This window comes from Micromys minutus (assembly GCF_963924665.1).
Source record: "Micromys minutus genome assembly, chromosome: 8".
Classification (NCBI taxonomy): Eukaryota; Metazoa; Chordata; class Mammalia; order Rodentia; family Muridae; genus Micromys; species Micromys minutus.
The window spans coordinates 68,438,042-68,463,451 of NC_137977.1; the positions used below are offsets into that span (position 1 = coordinate 68,438,042).

At 42.1% G+C, this 25,410-nt stretch overlaps 1 protein-coding gene across 1 annotated transcript in view; it reads right to left on the reverse strand.

The window, feature by feature from the left end:
• Positions 1-2,166: 2,166 nt before the first annotated feature.
• Positions 2,167-25,410, reverse strand: part of LOC308423435 (uncharacterized protein C18orf63) — a gene marked incomplete at both ends in the record, with an annotated part of 56,167 nt that continues 32,923 nt past the window's right edge. The window contains 4 exons of the mRNA XM_080920126.1: positions 2,167-2,396; positions 6,968-7,119; positions 22,618-22,697; positions 23,535-24,536. Coding sequence (XP_080776252.1) covers positions 2,167-2,396; positions 6,968-7,119; positions 22,618-22,697; positions 23,535-24,536 — 1,464 coding nt within the window. The remainder of the gene's footprint in view (positions 2,397-6,967; positions 7,120-22,617; positions 22,698-23,534; positions 24,537-25,410) is intronic.

A 25,410-nucleotide genomic window follows, 5' to 3' on the forward strand; every position in this document is an offset into this window, starting at 1 on the left:
TCAACTAGAAACAGGGATATCTGGAAGGTACATAATAAATAAACACAGACTACTTTTGGGGTTCAAACTGACAGGCAATTTTTCAAGGCTTAAAGTCACTCTCTCTCCTCTCTCTCTCTCTCTCTCTCTCTCTCTCTCTCTCTGTCCTCTTTCTCTCTCTCTGTCCTCTCTCTGTCTGTCCTCGTTTTCTCTCTCTCTCTCTCTCTCTCTCTCTCTCTCTCTCTCTCTCTCTCTCTCCTCTTTCTCTCTCGCTCACCTGCAGCTTGAGGCTGCACACACTCTGCATTCTCTTGCACACTCCGCTTTTCTCCTGTGCACTTCTTTTTTTTCAAACTCCCACACTCCTACACACCTCTGTGTTCCCTTTCACTTACACACACACACACACACACACACACACACACACACACACGCCTCACACACACGTCACTTTCTCTCCTCACTCACTCTTCTCATGCTCTCTCACCTTTCTCTTCCCCAGACTTTTGTTGATAATCCAAAAGCAGATAGAGAAAAAACACACTGTGTAATCATTGCCAAATCAAATTGAAAGAATAACCACATCCCACAAAGAATTAAGAATTATAGTTGTTCCCCCAAAGCTTCCCCTATTCCCAGGCCTGTGGCCAAAATAATAATAATTGCAAACTTATCATTATTTAAACTTTAACTTTTAACTTACTATACTTCAGCGCTCCGAGCTCCGAGGTCAGCTACTGGCATTTCCCTGTGAGGCTCTAATGATAAATGACATGGGCAAAGCTGCCAGGCCGTGGCCAGAGAGAATCAAGTCAACCCCTAACTCAGTAGTTCCGCTGCTTTCTGTTCCTGTACATTGCACACAATGACTCTCCTGAGAGTCCCAGTGTTTCAACTTAGTTTTACTAGTATATAATGTTATGTATTCTATACTTTCTTATCCAGGAACCACTCTCAAGTGTTGTGCAAAACTTATTTCAAATGTTGTTCAAAACTTATTTCACAACTTCAATTACTTTTTCCTTTCTTGGGGTCCCAATGTTGGCTCTAATTCATTTTCTAATAATTTCTTCAAACTTTCCTTGTAAGTCGAGCATTGATCTGGAACTACCATTGTGCAATTATTACATTGTTTCCAAGATGAGAACACACAGCACCTGGGCCATTAGGACTGTGCTGTGCTGTGCTGGGCCCCCGTGCCTCAATTTCCAATTGTTTAAGAATCATTACATCAAGGAACATCTAATTTCACAGAATTCAACAGAGCAGAAGGAGGAAAAAAATAGCAAAGTCAGATATAATAGAAAACTTAGGCACAATAAGACCAACTGAAAAATAGCCGTGCACAAATGAAATCTGTACAGCCATTGTCCAGGGCTAAGGTTAGGAGACATGGGAACAACTGTTTTCTACAAAGAGCTGCTGTGGGCTACTGGGATGTCTCCACCCTGACCACTGTGGGCAGTCCCTGTCATGGTGTGCTGTCCCCAGCAGCCGTGTAAGGCTTCTCTTTCCCCATTGTGTCTGCCTTTTTCTCAGCAAAAGACATGCATGTGTGGGTTCCTCTCTGCAGTTTACATCTTGTTTATTTTAAAATTTATCAGATCCACGACCTTGCAGGCAAGCTTAGCTGCTAGTAATTAATTTTCTACTTTAAACGTTCTCTCTGTCTCTCTCTGTCTCTCTCTCTGTCTCTCTCTCTCTCTCTCTCTCTCTCTCTCTCTCTCTGTGTGTGTGTGTGTGTGTGTGTGTGTGTGTGTTTGTGTGTGCATGTGTGCAGAATAGCTTAGTAGTTGGCATGGATGTGGGTAGGTAGTTTGGAGTGTGAATGCTGGGTCTAGACAAGCAGCCATTAACAGACATCTGGTACTTTCCATTAATTTGTAGCTAGATTTACACTGCCTCAAGGCACCTTTGGAAATGAACCTTCAGATTTCATTTCTAATGAACCAGTTGCGGTGTGTATGGTTCCACTTGGATGTCATCTCCCACCCTATCTCAACTCCTGTGTGTCCACCCACATGGCCAGGAGCTGATGGCCAGCACATGGTGTTAACTGTGCCCTTGTCTTTTCCACAGCAGGGAACGAAGAACGGCTCTTACTCATATCGCCTTTCTCTCCTGGGCTCCTCGGGCAGTGCTCAGCCAAGGACTGGTGGTCCCTGTGCATGGCTCACTGCGCATGTCTCACTGCGCATGTCTCACTGCCTCGCCTAAAACCATGTGCTCTTCTAACGGGCGCCACTGTTGCGTTACGAGTTGAGAGTCAGAGGTGAGAGTGAGAGAACTTGGGATTTCCTGGTCGGTGTAAACTACTGAGGGCGATGGGGCCACACTAAGAGTAAAGTTCCAGGGGGAAGCAGGTCCTTTCTTGGCTGTCTGTGGGGCGTCAGGCTGTAGTGAGAACTGCTTGCCACCTGTATACGAAGCATGATCCTGTGACCTTCAATTTTGACATGACACAAGTTTTCCATGCCTTCTTCATGAGATGCTGAGTGACAATGACCTCCTTAAAAGCATTTCTAAGGCTGTGACATACTGCTTACGACATGGGTACTTAAGTATCTTTTCCTCTAGGTTTCTAATTTTTGCAGGTGCCAGAAAGATAACAGATTGAATTTGACATTGTTGAATACCAAGGGCTGTGCTGTGACCCTGGTATGATCCCCCGGCATTTCAATGGAGGAGCACGAGAACGTAATACAGGAAGTGGAATCCTAAGACAGGAAGTGGAACCCTAAGTACTGACCACGCTCCCCGGGAAGCTTTTAGTAGACGCGAGTAACAGTTTTTCATGAGAGTGTGCCCAGAGAGCTGGCTCGATGTTGTCCGAAGAGCATCTCTTTGTTTTCTCGTGGGTTAGGGGTGGGGTTTTACCTTATCTCTTAAGTGGTCATGTTGACTGTCTGGTCAGATTTTTCTGCTGTGCACTTGAAGAGTGGGGAATGAGGCTACTTCCAGCTAAGGGAAGCTCAGTGGCTGCAGCCCTGGTTTAAAAGGTTAAAGGTCAGCACCGGTACCAACAGCTGTTCTGAAGACAGTGAAAAATTTGGGACTCCCAAGGGGATAGCAGGGACTTCACCACCCACCCTGGCCAAAAAAAGATATATGTTGGCCCCAAGGGTAGAGCCACATGGAAGAAGAGGAGCCTGTGAGCTATAGTTCCCTTTGAAGAGCCAGACATGTGTTGAAATCCTACAGGCCGAGTAGTGATCAGAACTTCCATATTGTGGAGGGTTGAAATGTTGCAGACAGAAAATCAAGTGATGTTGTGCTATTTTTAGCACACTCAATAGTCAACCATCACCAATGTCTATACCTGACCTAACATCCTTTTAACTATCAGGGTAGATCTTGGGAATATATGGAGTATGAACAGCCCTCTGGTTTCTGCCAACCCAAAGCCACTTTCAACAAGCATCTGAGACTCTTTGCAAAAGAGATAACCTCACCAGGGGCTCACCCTGGCCTTTTTGGGGTTTGGAGCTGAGGTGAACAGAGTTGGGTGAAAGCCAACAGACTGGTGATCTCTGGCCTTGTAACTCTAGCTGTACAGGGGGCTAGAAGCTGATGGCTTCTGGGAACTTAACTTTGCTGGTTTATTCTGTGGCTAAAAAACACTGGTTTCTTTTCTTTCTAACTCTCTGTGCTTAAGTAAGCGCTGGGAAAACGGAATTCTTTGTTAACATTCTGCGCTTCAACAAGCACTCAAAAAAACGTAAACCTTAATGCTTATATAAGCTCTGGGGAATTATGAAGAGGATTTCCTGCTAGTGTTCCTTTTCCTGGTGAGTCAGCTGGCCACATCAGAGACTTGGAGCTTATTAACTCTTTTTGAATGAGATAGAAAGGAAAGGAAAGAAGTCATTCACACAGATGATACACATACACCAGGTGAATGAAAAATGGCCACACCACCTTTCTTTATTGTTATGAGCCTTTTATAACTTTTAGACACAAAGCTCTCCACGTAAGAAAGAATTACTTCATAGATAAAATGCTACATAAAGGGGGAGTTAGAGAAATATATCAATAAAAATTCAAAGCAGTGTTTCATTCTGTATGTTCATTATAAGTTCAAAGCAACAGTTTTAACATGGCCTTGCCTTATCGCGGTGCACACCTAAGGCTTCATCCCTGAACCTGATATTTGTCCTAAGTCTATTTCTCTCTTTGTAGTGCAATTATGAAAGCTCCTTGTATTCCTTATTATTCAGCCTTTATTTATTATTATGAGAAGTGGGCACTTTCTATTCTCAATTATAACTTTATTACATCTTTCTAGCAAAACAACTAAAACCATCTTGAAATTTCCTTCCTAAAATTATGTGAATCAAATCAGAAATTGTTTGAAATCATTGATTCATCTAAATAGCATTAATTCAAAGTACATCTTTATATTGATCTGCAGGAAATCTTCTCAATAGGGTGGGCTAATGCCTAGGAATCCTTAGGCTATGTAATAGTGACAGGAAAGGCATATCCACAGCAAAGACACTGCTGAGATGAAGCCTCTCATAGTTCACCCAACATAAGCCATGCAAAGATGGTAGACTACCTTCAGGAAGGCCACCTGCTAGCCTTAGCCTTTCCTAGATGGCTCTTGGTATAACCTGCTGTAGTTTTTATTGTTAGCATGACATGATCAAGACAAAACCTCTGGGCATGCCCATGAGAGGTTGGATATTTGGTTAATTGAGGTGAGAAGACTTGCTCTAAATGTGGGCTGCACCACAGGCTGGGGGCCTAGATGGGATGAAGGAGAAAGCAAGCTGAGCATCTGCATTTGTTTCTCTCTGCTTTCCGGCTCTGGGTGCTGTGTGACCAGCTGCTTCACAGCCCTGCTTCCACAATGCCCCCTGCTTCCCTTGTCTTACTCTGTCACAGTGACAAACCCACACACTGGATGCCACCTCCAATGTATTGGTAAGCACATGTCTCATGGCTTCCTATCTCAGGACTGACTATAAGAAGTTCATGAAAACTGCTTCCTTGCAGTTTTCTGTGTCAACCGGATGGTGCCGACACAAATGTAAAATTGAGGGTCCAAAGGAATGGTTCTTCATATGATAGTCACAGCCAAAAGAGTTCAGAACCATGGGCTGTTAGTATAAAAGCTCTTCTGCAAGGATATATGCCCAGTAACTATAGCAACCTCAGTTTGGCACCATTCTTGCCATCAATCACTATGATCAAAAACTATTATTTGTTTTAAAATGCCCTCATTTTTATCTTTAAAGTTTGTCCATATATCAGTCTCTTTAATCATTTACTATACATATTACATTTTTGTTGCTATAGTAGACTACGTGGAAACAAAGCAGTTATGGGGGAAAGGGTTTGTTTTTAGCCTCCATTTCAAGAGATGACACAGCCTATCAGGGCAAGGAAGAGCACATCGGCAGAGGGGCCTGATCTTATCCTTCCATGCACAGGGAGCAGGGGAGCGGAGCGAGAGGGAGAGCGCAAGAAAGTGAGAGAGGGAGGGCGAGAGAGGGGTGAAGAAAAGGGAGAGAGGGAGATAGAGGGAGAGAGGGAGGGGGAGAGGGAGAGAGAGGGAGAGGGAGGAGAGGGATGGATGAGGAAAGAAAAAGGGGAGTGACCAGGCTACAAACCTTTAGCCTGTCCACACTGACCTGCTTCTTCCATAGGGTCCACCACTTAGAGGCCCCATAATTCTATATGTCCCAGACAGTGCTACCCAGTGGGGATCAAGTGTTCAAATACATGAAACTATGAGGACATTTCTCATACAAATCCCCACATTTACTGTGCCACACATGTTTCCAAATAAATACAAACATCAGTATTCCTTTAAGATCCATTCCCCAGAATGGACTAGCTTCCTTCCTTCTTCTTTATGATTTATTCATTTATTGTATTTATGTGAGTACATTGTAGCTGTCTTCAGATACACCGGAAAAGGTCATTAGATCCCATTACAGATGGTTGTGAGCCACCATGTGGTTGCTGGGAATTGAACTCAAGACCTCTGGAAAAGCAGTCAGTGCTCTTAACCATTGAGCCATCTCTCCAGGCTCATCCCAGAATTTTCTTTGAGACAGGACCTCACTATACAGCTCTATCTGGTCTACAATTCAGAGATATGCCTGCCTCTGGCTCCCAAGTGCTGTTATTAAATGTGTTGTTAAATTTGTGAGCTACAACACCTAGACAAGAATATTTTAAGAAGCCAAATTGCATGAAATATTCTTGTTGTATCTTGCAAAGTTTTAGTGAGTTATTTGAAACTTAGTTTTATTATAATATTGGAATTTTATGTTGCTTTTACTTATGTTATGAGGATTGAGTGTGTGTGTGTGTGTGCATGTATGTGTGTACACACCTAAGTAATCATCTGCCTTGTGGATTTATTTGGTTAAATTTCACTGTTCAACAGAAAGATGCAATGTTTCAAAAAACTGTTATGTGTAATTTCCTTCTTTATGTTTATGCACATTCAGTTTCTTAAGTATAATTGTGTGTAAACGTCAGCATATGGTAATTCCTCTAATAAGCCTGTCTGTGAGGATTGGGGTGGGGCTTTGTGGTAGCATGCTTACCTAGGGCATACAGGGGCCTTGGCCCCTAGCACTGAAAAAAATATTAGCACATGTTAAATGACATACAGTATCATGCATCATATCTTAGAACAAGAAAAGAATTAAGTGTAAACTAGTCCAATGGGGTGGGCATGGGATTTGATAAGTAAAAGAGAAAGAATTAATGTGTGTGTAGCCATCTGTGTGAGCAACTATGTTAACGTGCAGTTGAACATCTTGAAGCCTCCGGATCCTTCCCAGATGAGGACGGGCTGCATAGGCCACCAGAGAGGACAAGATTCCAGGCATGGACACACACTGATCTGCCACACACCAGCGCCACTCTGGTCTCCCATCTGTGAAGAAGGCGCTGAGCATCTTCACCTTGCAGGGATGGATCTCATGGATTTCCAACCCAGGGATGTGCTGCTTGCAAAGAAACCTACCACCTGGTGTTCTGTCTCTCAATTTCAGCCCCTTTTCTACACAAGACCACTCGTGACAGATGGCAAGTCGTGTAAGAGCAGTGTTGGAAGTACGGAGACTCTCGGGCTGAGAGTGCCCTCTGCCCTCTGTGAAGAAGCATGTGTTCTTGTTGCTGGAAAGGAAACATGGACATTAATCCTGTCAGACCTTGCTTGTCTGACTCCCTGCTGGGGTCCAGGGCTGGGCACAGACATCTAACTTCACTCCTTCACTCTCCTAGCAGGGAAGACGGCGCTGCCACAGCTTTGCTCTTGCTCTGCAATGGGCTCAGCTTCACGCCTGGTTTCCTTTCTGGAAATGTGTAGGGTTCAAAAACCCAAAGCTCTTCACTGTTCTGAACCTTCACATGCTGAAAACTTTTACAGTGTGAGATTCTTTTGTGAAAAAATAAGTAAGTCCTCCCACTTCCCCAAATATTCCTTACCATTCCTGTCAATAATTCTGCTTAAAAATAATTCTCACTTCTTCAGATTTTAGGATCCCTCAACTTTTCTCCTTCTCAGTTCTTTTTCACAGCTTTCTTTTTGTTCTAGTTTCTGGACTTCTCCTATATCTTCTTTTCCGTCTACGCCATATTTGGTGTCTTTCTCAGTCATTTTTAATTTTCTCAGAATTAAACTACTGTGATGAACAGTATAGCGACATGTGGTCTTATGTGATGATGCCAATATCAAAAACGTATCTTTCCCTTGACCAAATTACATTTAAAATAATTTACACAGCAAATAATTGGCAGATGTGGGAAGCAGTGTATTTCTGAGGGTAAGTGTGGCCCCATGGCTGCAGCTAGTGAAAATAAGACTCAGCACATGAGCTTGACCTCCAGCCCAGAAGGCTCAGCCCACGAGGGCTGTGGTTCGAGTAGTCTTCAGTGGAGTGCTGACCAGACTACCACACATCTACAGAGGGAATCTGAGGGAACCCTAGGCGATGCCTGGTTACAAAGCCGACCTCTAAATCCTAACTACTGGTAGAGCGTGATCACAACGATACTGAAAGATGCAGCTATGGAGAGTGGGGTGCGGGGGAGCAGGGATATTCTTGTACATGTTGCTAGAGAGCAGAATCTGACACCGGGGAGGAAAATGCATATGAAAGTGGTAACAGTCAGGAAGAAATGTGATTGTCTTCTTTTATAACATATGAACTGTGAGGTTTAAAATGTTATATGAACAAATCATATAAGAAAGTAAGATACAGCTGGGAGGTCTTTAATCCCAGTGCTCGGGAGGCACAGGCAAGTTGATCTCTGTGAGTCTGAAGCCAGCAGTTACACTAGGAACACTGTCTCAAACAACAACAAACAAACAAAAAGGAGGAGGGCGAGGAGGAGAGGAAGAAATAATGAATGAATGAATGAATGAATGAATGATTAAAGAATGAAAGAAAGAAAGATGCATAGGCCTGACTGTTTAAGGAAATAGGGAAAAAGGGGACACAAGGCCGGACTCAGCATGAACTATGGAACTTTCCCATCTCTGTAGTCTGCAGCTGACATGCCCAATATATTTTGTCTATAAAGAAAGTCACAGATACTATGCAGCAAGATCCTGAGATGCTGGGCTTGCTTTTCTTTTCGGTCTCAGGAATGGAAATTACTAACATTGATGGGGAAAGCAGGAAGGAATGTTGTCTTATTTTGAACCACTTCTAAGCAACTGAATCGTCATTAACTACCAGATTTCTGAATTCGCAGGCTACACCACGCTGCAAACCCTCCATCTTTCTCTGATGGTTGTTGACCGATCGCTCCGTGATCACAAACTCCTCTGCCCTCATTGCTAATTTTTCTACATATTTTAAATGTTTGTTTAGCCACCAAGAATCTTTTTATTCCTGTTTTTTGGATAAATAATCTTATTCATGTTTATAGATAAAATATCTCCCTCTTCTCTGAGAAAGTTAATGACAGTATTTTGGAAGTTGTCCTCTTTCTACAGCCTGGCTTCTCTACATGGCCATCTTCCACCAAGTCTGTTCTCCATCTTGAAAGTCAGGGTCCCTTTGAAAACCAGGTCTTCTGGGTTGGACCTGAGTTTCAAGTTTTGAGCAGTTGGATGTTTATGAGCATCACAAAGCTCATGGGATCTGCTGAGCTTTTTAGATGGGTGTCCCGGATGTCTTTTGGAGATTCTCCTCTGAGATCATTAGATTTCTGAGTAAAGCTTTTCATTACTTGCTAGAGGCCTTGAGTTCTGAGAATAAGTTAGAGAAAGTTGAGGATCTTAGTATTAGGACAGCTCTCCAGGGAATAAAACGGATCGTTCTCCTCACTCAGGGATTAATTTATACTTCTCAAGGGGCTGCAGACAGCCCATTTCCTGGCAAGAGTTTTGAGGTGGGTTCAGGTTTGCTTCCCTAGGAGAGGAGGAGTCTGAGTAATGAGAACATGCAGAGAAACTAAAGAGGGTGCGGAGTCCCTTAGGAGACGACCTTGATTCCAGAGAGGACAGGTGTGGTTGTTGTGGTTTGTCTTACTCTGTCCACTGAGAGGCCAGTGCCCACCTCCAGTTAGATTTTTCTGTTCCTATTGGCAATCTAGAGGTTAGAAACTCTGGTATCTCCCATGAGATTTCAAGGCAACACGGAGGACTGAGTCTACCCTGGAGCAAGGAAGGAACTAGATGGGCTGGGATCCCTGTGTGAGAGTTTCTGAAAGGCAGCTGGATGAGTCCCATTATTACCAGGGATGACTGGGGGAAGACTGAGTCATACTCTTTGTTTCCCATTGGTGAGGAAGAATCTGCTGCTTTCCTGAAGACCAACAGAGCCCCTAGAGAGTCCTCAGTGTCTGCAAGAACAGGGCACACCCATAGTTCATGCCTTCTGTCCTGAAACAGAGCCATGAGAAAGAGGGTGGGTACATGAGAAGGGACAACTGGAATGGGCCAATGGATGTGGTTGAAATGTTCTAGTCCTGAATAACGGACCTTGAGCCAGGAAGAATGCCAGACCTCCCTAAAGCCAGGGTACAAAACCCCACTGGATTGTGGGTAGAAAAAAATTGCTGCTTGGTCACCTGTATGTCAAGGCTCCAAATTAAGATCTTAGCCAGGATCTGTCAGGAGGGGAAGCAACTTTGCTAGGTGGCAAAGTTTCTGACTCCCTACCCAGAATGTCCCAGGGAAGGATCGCAATGGGAAGAGACATAACCTCTCCCCCCATTTCCCCAACACATTCAATTCAAAAATCCCCCTAGTGCCCCCAAAACAAATTGTAATGGGAGAAAAGGTAGAGACTTAAACCGAAGATATGCATCTTATCATGAGTCTCAAAGAACGCAGATGAAACTCTCTACAAACTTAGGGACTTAGAGTCTGCCAATCAGTGGAAAAGGGACCAAACTGGACAACATTGTGTGTGTGTGTGTGTGTGTGTGTGTGTGTGTGTGTGTGTCTATATATAAAACAACAAGTTAACAATCTGCCACCCAACTGGCTTCCTAAAGAGAAGGGCTACTATTTCTAATCTTTCTCTTCCCAAATAAACAGAATGCTGAGTGCAGACACTATGAAAAAAATACTTGCAGTTATTTTCCTGGAACTTGACTCCCAATTTCCCAAACCTTGTGTTGAACAGCATCTGAAAGCAGCATTATCTGTATTGGGTCTAGACCCAGGGTATAAACTGAGAGTTCCACTCTGTTTGCATTAAACCTTCCCAGAAAGCTGTTCTCGAATGGCTTTTGTAACGTGTGCAGACAGCTAGCCCTCTGTCTAAATAGCTCCGAAGGCAAAAATCTCACATTTACTTCTTTGGCCAAGTAAAATTTGGTTTCAATCAGAGGTGATTTATGACCCATTCCGATGTTCCAAAGCCAAGCAGTCATCACGACAGATGAGGGGAACATAGGGGTTTTGGGTGGAGGCTTTGGTAGTGAACAAAGTTACATGCATTGTCCTTACCACCATCAGTGCTGCTGTTCCTAGGATTAGAAGTCTGCCAGTACACACCTGGACACGGCTGGAACAGGCTCCAACCTGCCTCTGTCTTTAGGCAACTAATAGTGCTCCAGCCACAGGACGGAAACATCAGCCGTGTAGCTCATTACAATCTCAGGGTCCTGCCCCCTCCTCTGGGTCTCAGTAAAGTCTCTGTTTAGAGCTCTCCGGATTATATATACTTGAGTTCATTCTTTCCTGAAATTCATGATTGCGTAATAAGCCAACGTTCAAATGCTTGAGAGTAAGGGACAGTAGAGGTATCTGGGGACCTGCTGTTGGATCCCATTGCTGGAAAACATCTGCCTTTGTTTTCTTTCCCCTTCCCTCTCTCTCAGCCTGGGGATCGAGGAAGGGCAGCAGATGTGTAAAATGAAATCATTAGTTTGGGAAGGCCCCATCCTATGGTTTGGCCCAGCACAGCGTAAGTTCTTAACATGTCGGCTGTTTCCACATTCCTCCCTTCTGTCCGAGTTGGTTTCCCACTATGGTGGGAATCCCTGGGACACTATACATCTTCATTGGCAAATGTCTTTTTTTTTTTTTTTTTTTTTTTTTTTTGTCTCCCCTGTCCATCGCTCAGGAGTTCTCTCAGATCTGCTCACAGAAGTCTTCTCTAACTATACCCCAGAGGGCAGCTCTGTTTTCTAAGTGCCTGTGACATCATTTATGCTGCGTTGTCCTTCATCAAACCGTCTGTCAGTCTTTTTCCCATGACCCTGGGTCCTCCAGGACAGCCACGTTTAGGAACTCTAGGCTATAGAAATCATAGCTTTGCAACCCTGTAGCTCTGTAACTGTTAGGGGGCAGTGGGCTGAAGATGCAGCCCATGAGCTCTGAACCTCGGCATGGCTAACATTATATTGAGACCCTTTGTTGGTTCAACACAGGCCTTGATGGCCCCATCTATCTCCACCCCCTCACCATGTCCTTCAAATATATTCACTGTGGATTTCCTCCCATGTAATCATTTTAGACAAAGTTATCCATTAGCTTCAACCCTTTCACCACACACACACAGAGAGAGAAGTCTCCCGTGTCCACCTTGAGGATATGAAAGATTGATTGTGTGACAGAAAGCTAGAAGAAACTAACTTCCCAAACATGATGTTGTTAAAAAGTAAGAACCCTGAATCACATTTATGGTAAACAGTGACATTTATAAGTGACCTTATTTTAGAAAACTTGTAAAAAGCATCTCATGGGATTTCGGCTGTACCAGGGAAAACCTGGTGGCTAGTTACATAGGAGCTGTGCCAACGGTTCATTCACATGGAGTAAAAGATATTACCGTAGAGAGATAGCACACTGTCATTGTTCTGGCTTGGCCACGTCACACACATGGAAATTCCTATAGTCATCAGAGATATTATGAGTGGAATGATATTTGGTCTCATTAGGCTGAGGCTAAATGAGGACTGTGGGAGTCAAAGCTGCAGCCAGATGGAGAGCAACACAGGGTAATCACTGCCACAGAGCACTCCAAGATGTCAACAGAGACGTAAATGTGATGTTTCAGACGTGGGACACAGTGGCTATGAATTCCCAGCTAAGTGGTAGAGACCATGGTTTTAGTACCCAAAGAAGTGCACTTGAAAGAGGGCTTCCAAGCTGTTTTATGTTAGAATTGTTGCCAACTACCAAATGACTGCTACACTTGCTCAACAGCTGCTCCCCAACCCCACCTCTTCTTTCAAGCTGTGACATTCTCAGAGGTAAACAATTACAATGTTTCTACTTTTAAAATGTAATGCAATTCCTTAAGTTTGGGTGTTTTAAGGATTTACAGGAACTTAAGCTACAGACTCCAGGATTTTAAAATATTAAAATAAAATGCCTTTGGTTTTCCAACGTTTCATATGGTATCTATGTGTATCAATAATAGTGTCCACACATACCTCCCCTCAGCCCTTACTGCCCCCACCTCCCTCTCCCAACCTCAGGTCTTATTGTTACTAATTACTCACAGTTAGGGCTGTGTGACCACTTACTAGGCTATGAGAAACCTATGAGCAGCCACTTCTCTAAAAGAGTGACTGTCCCTTCTTCAGCAGCCATTAACTACCAATATTTCCTCCAGAAGGGGTGGGGCCTTAAGGGCTCCTTCCCACCCATGCTGACATTTTGGTGGGCTTCATCTTCTGGGGTAACCATAGCAGTTGTGGGTTGATGTGAGCAGTAGTCATGTCCTGTGCAGACAGACGTTCTGATATCTTCACTGCATTTCCATCAGCTGCTGCCTTTACTGTTCTTCACGGTTGGACTGAAGTTGGCATTATGACCAACTAGTGTTGCAAGATGGCTGTGGTGACCGTGGGACCGTAGCACCTGGGACCTAACTATTCCACTGTCGACTGGATCTGAATGACCACTCTCCAGAAGCTGGTGTAATTAGAAAAGGGCAGGTTCAGTTATTACTCCTAATGTGTTCATATTTATTTCTCATTATCACTCACTATCCTCTGCTAAATTGTAACAAATATTGTTCTTTGCATAATATATACATAAAAGTATATACATATACAACTTCTTTAAGTCTTTGATATTTTTCACAACAAAAAAGGTTAGGTTTTTAAGGGAGCAGAATGAGGCTCTAAAGGAGTGTTATCTATTTTCACAGTTACCATGGAATTCCACACCTCAGTTCCTTCCTTGTAAGTTATGGGGGCTGGGTTACTGTGGGGTAAGACCACTTTCTGCTCTAGCATTCTGCTACACAGCACATGGCAGGCAGCTTGGAGAGACGCTGAAAGTCATGTGGCATATCTACAGGCTTCCAAGAAAACTGCTTAATCAAAACAGGTTTGATTTGGAAATCCTCATTTCTGATCCCCCGATTCCCATCACTTTCCCAAGGAAATTACACAGCCTTGTTAGAGAACCAACTTCAAGTGTCTCAGACTTTCCCCTCTGGACTGCAACACCTTATCTGCACTCTGAGGCCTCTTTCTGACAAAGGTACCATAAAGAATGAGGCAACCTGTCAAAGACTTTACAGTTCCCAGCATCAGGAGGTCACTGCGCCTTTCTTCCCAGGCAGGACGGCTAGGGTGGTAAGCATGCCTGTGTGCATGTGCAGGAAGGAATGCTGGTTAATGTTTCCTTAGCCACATAAAACTCACTCAGATGGACTCTCCAGCGATATCTGAAAGGAGAGCATGCCTGTGTCATGCTGATGTTCCCATCAGGCAGAGAAAGGAAAAGCTGTATGCTCTGATGAAAATGTTTTATGATAATGTGGAACAAACATTCTGTTTCTCATCATCCCTCAGAATAGAGCTGCACTTGAAATCAGGTTAATGAGAGCTAAATTTGATCATTGTGTGACCTGATTGGGCATGTGCAGCCTGGGTTATCAAATATCCTACTTTGTGTTGATCTTGGTTTCATCTTGCTATTTCCTTAGGGAATGCAAAACAATGGTGGCAGAAAAATAATGAAATGTGGTAAATCTGGTCAGAGAGAAATATGACTAAAATTCCTTCCTGTTTCATTCCTACAGCCCCCAAATGTAGTGTGGGTTACTTTGGTTTACAAAGTACTGAAGCCAGTTCTTAGAAGGAAAGAGGCAGAGTGCTCTAGTTTATAACATATAAAAGTCCTTTGTTTTATAGATACCTTATAAAAACAGCTCATAACCATTTGTACAAGTTTTCTGAGCTTTTAGGGAATTGTCTGAGAAAGCATGTCATCGGTTCTTAGTATACATAGAGGGTCTGGTTTTCAGTATACACAGAGAACTCTTATGCATTCAACTTTTCATCCCCCACCTCTGACCACGTATGTGGATCTGGTATTCAGAGGATGGCAGGGAACTGTGTTTCTTTGGGAGATGCTGGACTCCCTGATAAACAGTTTAGGATGAGGCCAGGTGTTCTGGCCATTCTGATGATAACTGTGAGAAATTAACAGTTATTTCTCATATAAGTCTCAGCACTGTAGGCTAGGAGGATTTTTTAAAGCATTGGCCCCAAACCATCAAAGAATAATTCTCAAAAGAAAAGCAGTAGAGAGCCTCCTTTACACATCTAGATTTTTAAAGAACTTTGTCAAGTATGTCAGTCCCATGTGCCATCCTGACTCCCTCCCTCAACACTGAATGAAATACACGTTTGTAGATTGTCCTGAAGCTGTTCATATTTTAATGTTAATTCCACTTCTCCAAGAAGGACTGCCTAGTCACATACTCATGAGGTGACTTATCTGAACCTTCCCATTTTAATTAGAAAAATAAAGGAAAGCCAGTATCTGGGTGGGGTAAGGGAGGTGGGGAGAGAGGATCAGAGAGGTCAGAGGAGGGAGGAGAACGGAAGAGGAGTTCCAAGATGGAACATCCATAAAGATGAGCTACATCCAGGTGACATTGATCGGCCTTAGATAGCTATGAACATTGAGGATTTTACAGGTCTAATATCTTATATAGAAGGGCAATTTGTATCTTTGTCTATTTGATGTAATCTTGTTGTGTAGAGGGTTTGTGGATTGAGAATTGAATACATAAACCTGTATGAAAAGCTATCGGGCTATAGAGTTGTGTTTGTGTGGGATTTTGGGGTAGAGAAACACCCTAGGACGAAGGCAATAGGGAAGGTGGAGGAAAACCGACAAGGAAAGGGAGTTGTGCGAACAGAGTGATACCTGGGTGGCAGCTTGGACCGGGCAACAGAGGCGTGCGGGGCTCCATAGTAGAACCAGGCCCTCGGAGTGAGACCACAGGGCTGATAAAGAGATAAGCCATTATTTTTATTATTTAATATTTACTGCAACAAATGTTCCTAAAAGAAGTAACTTTATATAGGAATGCTGAAAGAGAAAACACAAAGGTGGCAAAAAAAGGCTATTACTCTGAAGAAATGTCTCAGAAGCTGTGTGTTTGTGGACTACTCACATGCATTAAAATAGCCATGTTAGTATGTTTTCTCTGCAATTTTGTTACATCATATTTTAAAGTCACATAGCAGAAAGAACACCAGGACAAGCCTCCTTTATTCCTGTTTTAGCTTGTTTCCCATCACTGATCAGAACCAACTTGGAGAAGAAAAGATTTATTTGGCTTAGAGATTGCAGCCCATCACCGAGGGAAGCCAAGGCAGAATTCCGGAGGCAAAGTCTGACACAAAGACCATGGGAAATGCAGCTTACTAGCTTTCTCCCCTGGCCTGAGCAGTTACCTCCCCTATACAACACTTCCTAGAGAGGGGATTGACTATGGTGAAATTGACCCTCAAATGGGGGCTCCCATATCAATTACTAATCAAAGAAATGCCCCCACAGACTTGCCTACAGACCAACCTAATGAAAGCAATTCCTCATAAGACTCCTTCTTCCCAGGTGACGGTAGTTTGTATCTAGTTGACAAAAACAGAAGTTAAAATCCAGTAGACATGTGTGTAAAATTACTAGAAACATTTTCAATATACAATTGACCTCCCCCTTTAAACTCGTGTTAATATAAAAAGTAGTAAGACTCAATCTTTTAACAGAACTGACACTTTAAAAGATTGAAGTCTCTTTAACTCTGAATACTTGTAAAACTAAAAAACAAAACAGAGCAAACCATACCCAGATTAAATGCTTTATTAGGAACAAATCCCATAAAGTAAAGGTATATAAGATAACTGTAGGCCAAGACTACAGCTCAATTCAGTACTCATTACTTTTTCTAATGAAACTTCCTCAAACGGCCTGATGCAATTAGACCATTTAACTTCATGCTACAGTAGGTCATGTGTAAAATTTATACTTTAGTTCTAGCTAGCTCAGCAGCAACATTTTCTGAGAACGCTGGCTACTCATAGATCTAGTTTAAAATTGCAGTAGTACCTGAAAGAAGCACTTCAGAGTGCTCCCAGGTACACAAATTGACTTCCACCTTGTACAGGAGAAACACCTTCTCGGCAGTAGACAGAATTTCCCACATTGGACCAGATCAGGAAGGTAAGTAATTTCTTCTACCATTTTTTATATTTCAGAGAAGGAAACACATCTCGTGAGATGATGCTGGTTTTCTCCCCTACAAAGCTACTGTCCTAAAGAAGACCAGAGCTTAACTACAACAGCACAATCTTTTCTGGAGAAGGGCTCGGCTCACTGCCTCGCACCTCGCCTTCCCCAGCAGTCAGGGGCACACACACCTTGTGATACAGGGCTTGCCAGTCAGAGTGGAAGCACCAGAGGCAAGTTAGACTTTGGATTACAGGGACTCTGAATGTGGGGCTGGTGGGATGGCCCATCGGGTGGAGTTTGGTTCCGAGAAGCAATGCCACTCACATAGGCAGCTCACAGTTTCAGCTCTAGAGAATCCTGGGGCCTACAGACACTTAGATTCGCATGCTCATATGCCCACATAATTAACTTGTAAAAACTCTTTTTCGAGCGGAGAACAAGGAAAGCACCGGGGAAGCTGCCACTGTGAAGCTGACTGGAATTAGTGTGCAGAGTTGCCTGTTTTTGTCACATACCAGACCAACTTCTAGGTTTTGTCACCTCAGGGGAGGTGTATTTACTTTTCTCATGGCCATACCCTGCATTTTAGCCTGATCCTGACCCTCAGTTAGATGTATTAGATTGAGCAGATTTTGGAAATTTACCAGTTTTCTTACCTCAAACTTATCATAATTTTCTCATGAAATTTAAATGGAAAATTGTGGCAAAGTACTTTTAATTACAATATGTATTTAACAAACTAATATCATATGTATTTTTTCAGGGTTTGGTATAAATAATAATAATCACCAGAAAGGTTTTTTGAACTTGAAAATTAGCTTTGAACACTTAAAAAATGTCTTGAATGATGATAATACAAAAATACTAGGTCCTAGAATAGTGTCCATAAGTTGTATAAGCTATGTCTTAGATGCTTTTCTACTGCCATAAGATACCATGATCAAGGGAACTGATAAGAAGAACCTTGAATTTGAGGCTCGTGGTTATAGAAGATTAGAGGTCATACCCATCGTGGAGAGGACATGGCAGGAGGCATTGCAGGAGGCACAGCAGCAGGCACGGCAGCCGAACACTGTCATCTTGAGACACAGTAATGACGAGGAGAGCGTATGGACTTTTGAAACCTCCCAGCCCGCCCCGAGTGACACACTTCTTCCAACAAGGCCACACCCCCAATCCTTCCTACACAGTTCTATGAGGAAGTATTCAAACACAGGAGCCTATGGGGGTCATTCTCAGTCAAACCACTGTAAACTACTTCTAAACTAAAAAATTTTACTTAAAAAAAAAATCACAAATGTCTGCACTTCCCTCTCTTTTTGTTACTGTTTCAAGCAGAAGGAATTCTAGAGTCTTAGGTACTATAAGCTTTATAGTTAATTTGTCACCAAATTGAAACACTTTGGTGAAAGCAGTAATCACTCAATTTTTTAAAATAAAGGATTTTCCTACTAGAGGTTTAGAATCATTATTCATTTCCCCCTATCAATTTCAGGTATAGAAGAAAGATCAAGTGTGGATCGGGGCATAAAACCCCTGTGCTTCTGCTTGATTTGGACAGCACACAGGTTCCATTATGCTGCTGGAGACTTACAGAAAGCACAGGTTCCATTATAAGGGAGGCTGGCTCCTAGTCCTTGCCTCCTTTGAGCCACAAAAATTGTTCATCAGGGTCATCAATGGCCTATACACTGTGAAATCCAATAGTCAAGTCTATTCTTTCTATTCCAAAATCTGTTTTTTTAAAGAAATTCATCCTTTCAAGTAAACAAAATAAGAACATTAGAATCATTCTAGATACCACTGAAAACCCCAACCCCCAAGCCAGTAGGTTCTACCCTTCATAATATATCAAGAGCCATTTTTAAAATCTATTTATTTATTTTATGTATGTGAGCACACTGTCGCTGTCTTCAGACACACCAGAAGAGGGCATCAGATCCCATTATAGATGGTTGTGAGCCACCATGTGATTGTTGGGAATTGAATTCAGGACCTCTGGAAGAGTAGCCAGTGCTCTAACCACTGAGAGACCTCTCCAGCAGAACTAATATTCTTCACTTCCTTAACTGCAACCATGGTGGTATTGGCATTTATCATCTGCCTGGATTCTGGTCTCCTACCTTCTCTCCCATTTCCTGAGTCCCTGTCTATCCAGAGCACAGCAGCTGGAGTATCCTGCGAAACCCTGTCAGACTGAACCCCTCTGTGAGGCCAAGGCCATGCCAGTTGGACTAAATCCACTGCTCTTTCCAGGGACTGTGGGACCCAAGTGGTCAGCTCCACTCTCTAGCTGGCTGTTTGTACCCCAGACACTCCAAAGTCCTGAATGGTCTTGAACCACAGGTTGTTCTCTGTGCTCGGGAATCTCATCTTTCCCTGCTCTAAGAAAATATACTTGGCACATAGCAAATACTTTAATTATTAACTCTTTCGATTGTTTTGAGACAAGGTTTCTGCATACAGTCCTAGCTGTCCTGGGACTTTCTCTGTACACCAGGGTGTCCTTGTACTCAGAGAGCCTCCTGCTTCTACCTCCTAATTGCTGGGATTAAAGGTGTGTGCCTCCACTACCCAGCTAAGGAATAACTATTAAATGAAGAAAAAAAGGTCTTTTGAAAGTAAACTCTATGATGTACTAAAGAGCTAACCTGCCTTAGGGAATGAGCTACAGGGGAAAGGAATTTGCATGGCAGTACCTAAGTCCGTCTATTTCTCTCTGCAGCTACTCTAACATCTGAAAAATGCATTGGAAATGCCTTTACTGTTTGTCATCTGAAATAACATACAAGAACATTCTAAGCATAAACACATGAGGGTCATGGATCTTTACGTCCTCATCTTGATTATTCATAACTACAGATACTTATATATTAGCAGGTCCAGCATTAAAACAAATCATGTCGTTTGAAAACAGAGAGTGAAAATTGGTTGATAAATTAGTCAAATAAAAACCAATTACTGAGAAGCTTCAATTTTTTATTTGCTACATTCAGTAATAAACACAAATAAAGTAAAAATAATTATAACATAATAAAATATAAAACCAAATACAAATATAGCAAGCAGATAATATACATGAGGAACATTTTTACACAACTATAAATATGATTCTTGGAATTAGTTTTGGTTTATTTCTGTAAGTTTGTTTTGGTGTGGTGGTTAATTTCTAAGCCTCTGGATATGAGCAAACATAAAATTGTTTATGATCTAAAACTGTAATGGCCCTGTAATACAGAATTAAAAATAAGAAATGAATTTTTGGAAGAGGTCCACACTGCAAACAAAGCATCCAAACCTAAAAAAGGAAAATTTGCTTTTTTCCAATTGGCAGTAAAACTATTTTGGGTTTCAGAAATTGAAGTCTTTTAAAAATATTCATTTTATGTTTATATGTTTTTCCTGCATATATGTATGTGTATCATGTGTGTGCCTAATGCCTGAGAGGCCCAAAGGAGGGTGTTGGAACCCACATCACAGATGGCTTTGGGCGGCTACTTGGTGCTAGTAAATGAGCTTGCATCCTTGACAAGAGGAGCGCATGCTCCTAATGGCTGCGTTATCTCAGGCCCTACGGAAATCTTTAATATGAACCAAGATCTAATCCATCTCTCTTTCTCTCTCTCTCTCTCTCTCTCTCTCTCTCTCTCTCTCTCTCTCTCTCGTGTGTGTGTGTGTGTGTGTGTGTGTGTGTGTGTGTGTGTGTGTGTGTGTGTGTGCTCGCAAGCACGTGTATGAAAACAGACTCAGAGATTCGTTTTAGCAGAGTGAGCCTTGCATGCTTGTGAAAACTTCTCTTCAGTGAATGCTAGTGCTTAGAATATAGTGCAGTTGGCAGAGTGCTTGCCTTTGGGCCTCTCAGGCACTAGGCACACACACACATACTTTTGTATTAGCTGTCAGTTCTAGTAGTTCAGATCAATGGAGGAGGAGGGATTACTAAGGCTCCTTTAAGGACTGGGAAACACTACAGTTTCAGCTGCAGACTTACCTTTTAACCAGTGTACTTAGTTGAATAATATGATGTATTCACAGCCTAAGGCATAATGATGGAGCAGCCCCCGGAAGCAGCCAGGGAAGGGTTGTCCAAAAATGACCATGTGTGCCTGACTTATGCTGACCACACATCGCTCTCAAAACCACACGTTTCTACACAGCAAAACTATGTCCTAGTCTTCCTGTGGCCTGCTGGCTATTCATAGCATGAACTTCATGAGAAAGGAGAGCTTAAAATGGGCTTTGAATTTCAATGTACATTCTTCTTATGAAGATAAGTTAGGACCTAGAGGGTTCTGGAAGCAGAAGTGCTTACAGTAAAGGTTTAGAGCAAATTATTGGTAGGCATAACGTCAGGCATGAGAGTTACACTTACTCTTGCTCAACTGCAGTGTTTGGATGAATTGGTAGCAACAACAAACCATATTTAAACAATCATAGTTCAATTTAAACTTGTATTTGCACACATATATCTATGGATTTTTATAGTAGGATTTACAATAGAGTTCTGAGTTTTAAAGTATATGCTATTTATATGTTTAGACTTTTATTATTTTATTATATATGTATGGCTGTGTACCATGTACAAGCATGATGTCCACAGAGTCTAGAAATGGCATTAGATCCCCTGGAACTGGAGTTATATATAGTTATGAACCACAATATTGGTCCTGAGAAATGAACCTGTGTTTTCTGGAAGAGTAGCCAGTGCTCTTAGCTGCTAAGCCACCTCTCTAGACCCCCATTTTTTAACTTATTTACTTAACTTCTCCACATTACTCAAAAGCTTTTATAGAAGTGTCTAGCTGATAATTGGGTAATGGTGTTGTCCATAGATCACTATAGAAACTACAATTTCTCATTATGTTAGTCTTCCTAATAGGATGATTTTATGTTAACTTTCTGTCAGACATAAAGTAACCCAAAATAAGAAAGTGACATACTTCTAAATCAACATGGAACCTAGAACAGATTTTTCTCTAAAAATGAAAACTGTCATTTCTAAGGCACATACACTTTTTCCTTTACCACATGAGAACATTAAAATGAAGATGTTTAAAACCATATAAAATACCACATCATAACATATGTATGAATAGAATTATGAACCTTTTAGTTAATTAAAATCATGTTCAAAATTCTACTAGCTATAGGAAGAAATAGCATTTGAAAAACAAAAATGTTTTTTCTAGTTGGTCTTAAAGAATCTGAATGTATGCCAATAGCTTATGTGAAGAATACTTGTGGATGTTTTAGCAATGTGTTTGTTCTTAGAATAGAACAGATGGCAACAAGGAAAAAAATGTTATTTCCAGATGCACAGTTTGTGAATTCAGTACCAGGGACCCAAGTGAGAATTGTCTAAAGCTTAGCATGGCTGGCACTATGGCATTTCAATGATCATCTCTGGGCTCTACGTAAGGTCTTTATTTGGGTCATGCCCAAGCACAAAGACATGTTATTGGGATTGGGGTCCTTCATATTCACACGGCTGCTATAGCTGCCATGTGGTGGTGGATTCCTACTCTGTGAGATCCCAGAACTAAAGAGAGCCCAAGGGGTCCGTTCTCAATGCCATTCCTCTTTGGGAATACATGACGTAAAATACAGAACATAAAAGAGTTGCTTGTTCACAGGATGTGCTGTTCCTATTTCCTTGCTAATTTAAGCTTAGCTATCTCTCCATACGTAATTTAAGTAAACTAAGTGCACATCACTGCAGTTACCTGGTGGACAGTCTCTGTCCCATGCTATACTCAGCTTCAGGAGTGTTGAGTGAATTCCTAGGTTTTGTTGTATTAGAAACCTGTATCAAATTGAAGAACACCATTTTGTTACAAACTAACTATATTACTAACAGTTTTGCTTCTTAAGAGAGTTAGTCTCTCTTCTTAAAATTCTTCCACAATTTCATATATGTGTATAATAAATTTTGGTCATTTTCATTCCAGTACTTTCTTCAGTGCTCCCTCTTCCACCAAAGCCCTTTAAAGCACGTCCTGCTCCTACTTTGATATCTTTATTTTGGTGACCAACTGAGTTTAATCTTGTTAAACATGGTGGGGAGTTATTTGGAAGTAATTATGGATGGGCAGTTTACAGTGACTACACCACAGAAGAAAATGGCACCCTTTCCCCAGCAACCAATAGCTCAGACTGTCAGACTGGGCAGGGACTCGTGAGCCCTTCCCTACAGTGCGTCTGTGGGTGCAGTGGCGGTGCACGTCCAGACACACTGCTCACTGCACCCCTGCCTTCCAGCTCTCACACCCTTTCTGCTCCCTTGTCTGCAATGTTTGGTAAACCATGGAGGTGTCCTTCTTAGGGTGGAGCAGAGAGGGCTTTTTTAATTACCACGTCTCTACATCCACTTGGGCAAGTCACTTACATTCTTGTCTTAAAAATAAATTTCTGTGTGTTTTTATAATTTATTTTATTTTATTTGCATTTCTTGCCTGCATGTGTGAGGGAGTAGGACCCCCTGGAAAAGAAGTTATAACTAGTTCTGAGCTGCCATGTGGGTGCTGGGAATTGAACCTGGGACCTCAGAAACAGCAGCTAGTACTTTAACTGCTGAGCCATCTCTCCAGTCCCAGACCCTTACTTAAGGTCCAGCCTAGTGTGAGCTTTCCCAGATTCTTACCTGGCTCTTAGAACTAGGTTGCCTCTGGTGGGCAGCACTGGAACGACGCTTCGTGGAAGCCCTTGAAGACTCAAGGCATAATTTCTGTCTGCCTCTGTGGGCTGCTTTGCTCTCCATTAGGCTGTGTTCAGCTGCATCCTCTTCTTTAACATGATTTGATAATTGTTGCTGTTGGAGTTGAGAGTCTTCTGTTTCTAAGTCTGATTCAAAAATGTGTGGCTGGCTTTTGAGTTTTAGAGACTCGTGGCTTTCCCCCAAAATTTGTGTTATGAATTTGCTTGTTAGATTGTCTTTTCCACCAGTGTAGATGTCAACATTGTTTTTCAGCAAGGCTAAACTGTAACTTGACGTGTGTGTTGCGGCTGTAGTAGACAACGGTCTAGCTTCTCTAAGGTGCACAGAAGAGGGCTGTTCCTTCTTCCGATCATAGAACTCGGAGCCTTTTTCTTGCAGAGGTTTGGAGCCCTTCAGGTTTAAGTTCCCAGCAAGTACTCGAATGTTGCTATTTGGTCTTTTTTGAGTGGCAGTACCTACACTAGGTTTGCCTCCCTGGGTGACAGTAGTTTCCTGCGCCAATATGGTAGGTTCTGTAACCCCGCTCTGTTTTCTTTTCAAGGTGCTAACTGCTGAGATGTTTTTGTTCACTTGTTCAGATTTCCTTTTGAAAACTGGTATGAATGGCGGGGCTCTGTTACTTTGTAAACATAAATTTTTGTCCTCAACTTGTGAATTCTCTCTGCTGAGTTTCGACTTTTCCAAATGTAGTTGTGGTGCCTTGAGAGGCCAGGAGGACTTTCTGTCCTGAAAAGACCCAGGCTGGTGGCAACCAGCTGAGAACAAGTCCGACCTCTGCTGGCTGACAGAAGGCTCCACCTTGTGCTTGGCAGCAGTTGACTGTGGGATAAAATTTAGAGCTCTGGTGGGTTTCACCAATGTTGCTTGAGTTAGAGAAGCTCGGAAGAATTTTTTAGTAGTCAGATTGGATGGTTTGACTTTGTTTTCCTGAAAGGACAGAGATTAGGGAACTGTAAAGATGTAATGATATAATATGAGTGAAAAGAGAAAAGAAATATAAAGTATTGGAAAAAGAATACAAAGTAACACCAACACACTTAGAAAAGTGGAGAAAGAGTATGACTGAGCCTTCTGGTGTAATGTGTACATTCCTCGCTGCACATTATAACCCCAAGTCAATCAACTGTAAAACTTACACACAGCGACCATCTGTGTCTATACTGTCTTCCAGATGTGCTCAGGCAAGCTTCTGGCTCCTAGTGCTCTAACCAAGAGATATTTGTCAAAGCTGCTGGAGTCACTCTGGAGAGCATATGTTTTTCCATTGCTCTCCATTTAAGAACTGAATTGAAATTAATTATTGACAATCTAAGGACACTTCCTTTTTTTAGATCCTTGGCTTTCACAAACTGTATAATTTTTGAAATGTACACATTACTTGATATACCCCCCAAAAAACTTAAGACAGATCTGAATAAGGGCAAATTCCTTGCATTCTGAGAGAGTGTGTGTCTGTGCCTGAGATATATTACACTCACACCAGCTCTTCGCCTGTCTGAGAAGTGTGTGTCTGGAGAGAAGCGTTTCTAGGAGACTGTTCTGCTCCCTAGGTGGTCAATGTATTATTTACTCATTGCTTTAATTTTTAAAATGATTCACATAGCCAAAAGGGAGGAAACTTTTGGTTTATATTCAAAACGTATAGAAAAACAAGAAGGACCTATGTGGACAACAGATAAGATAATAAATAATTCACAGAATTCCTAAATGATCAACAAACTGAAGCTTTGTGAAGCCAGCAGCTGATTAATAATAAGCACATGCTTTTTACTTTACATATCATTTGTCTAGGTCCTTAGAA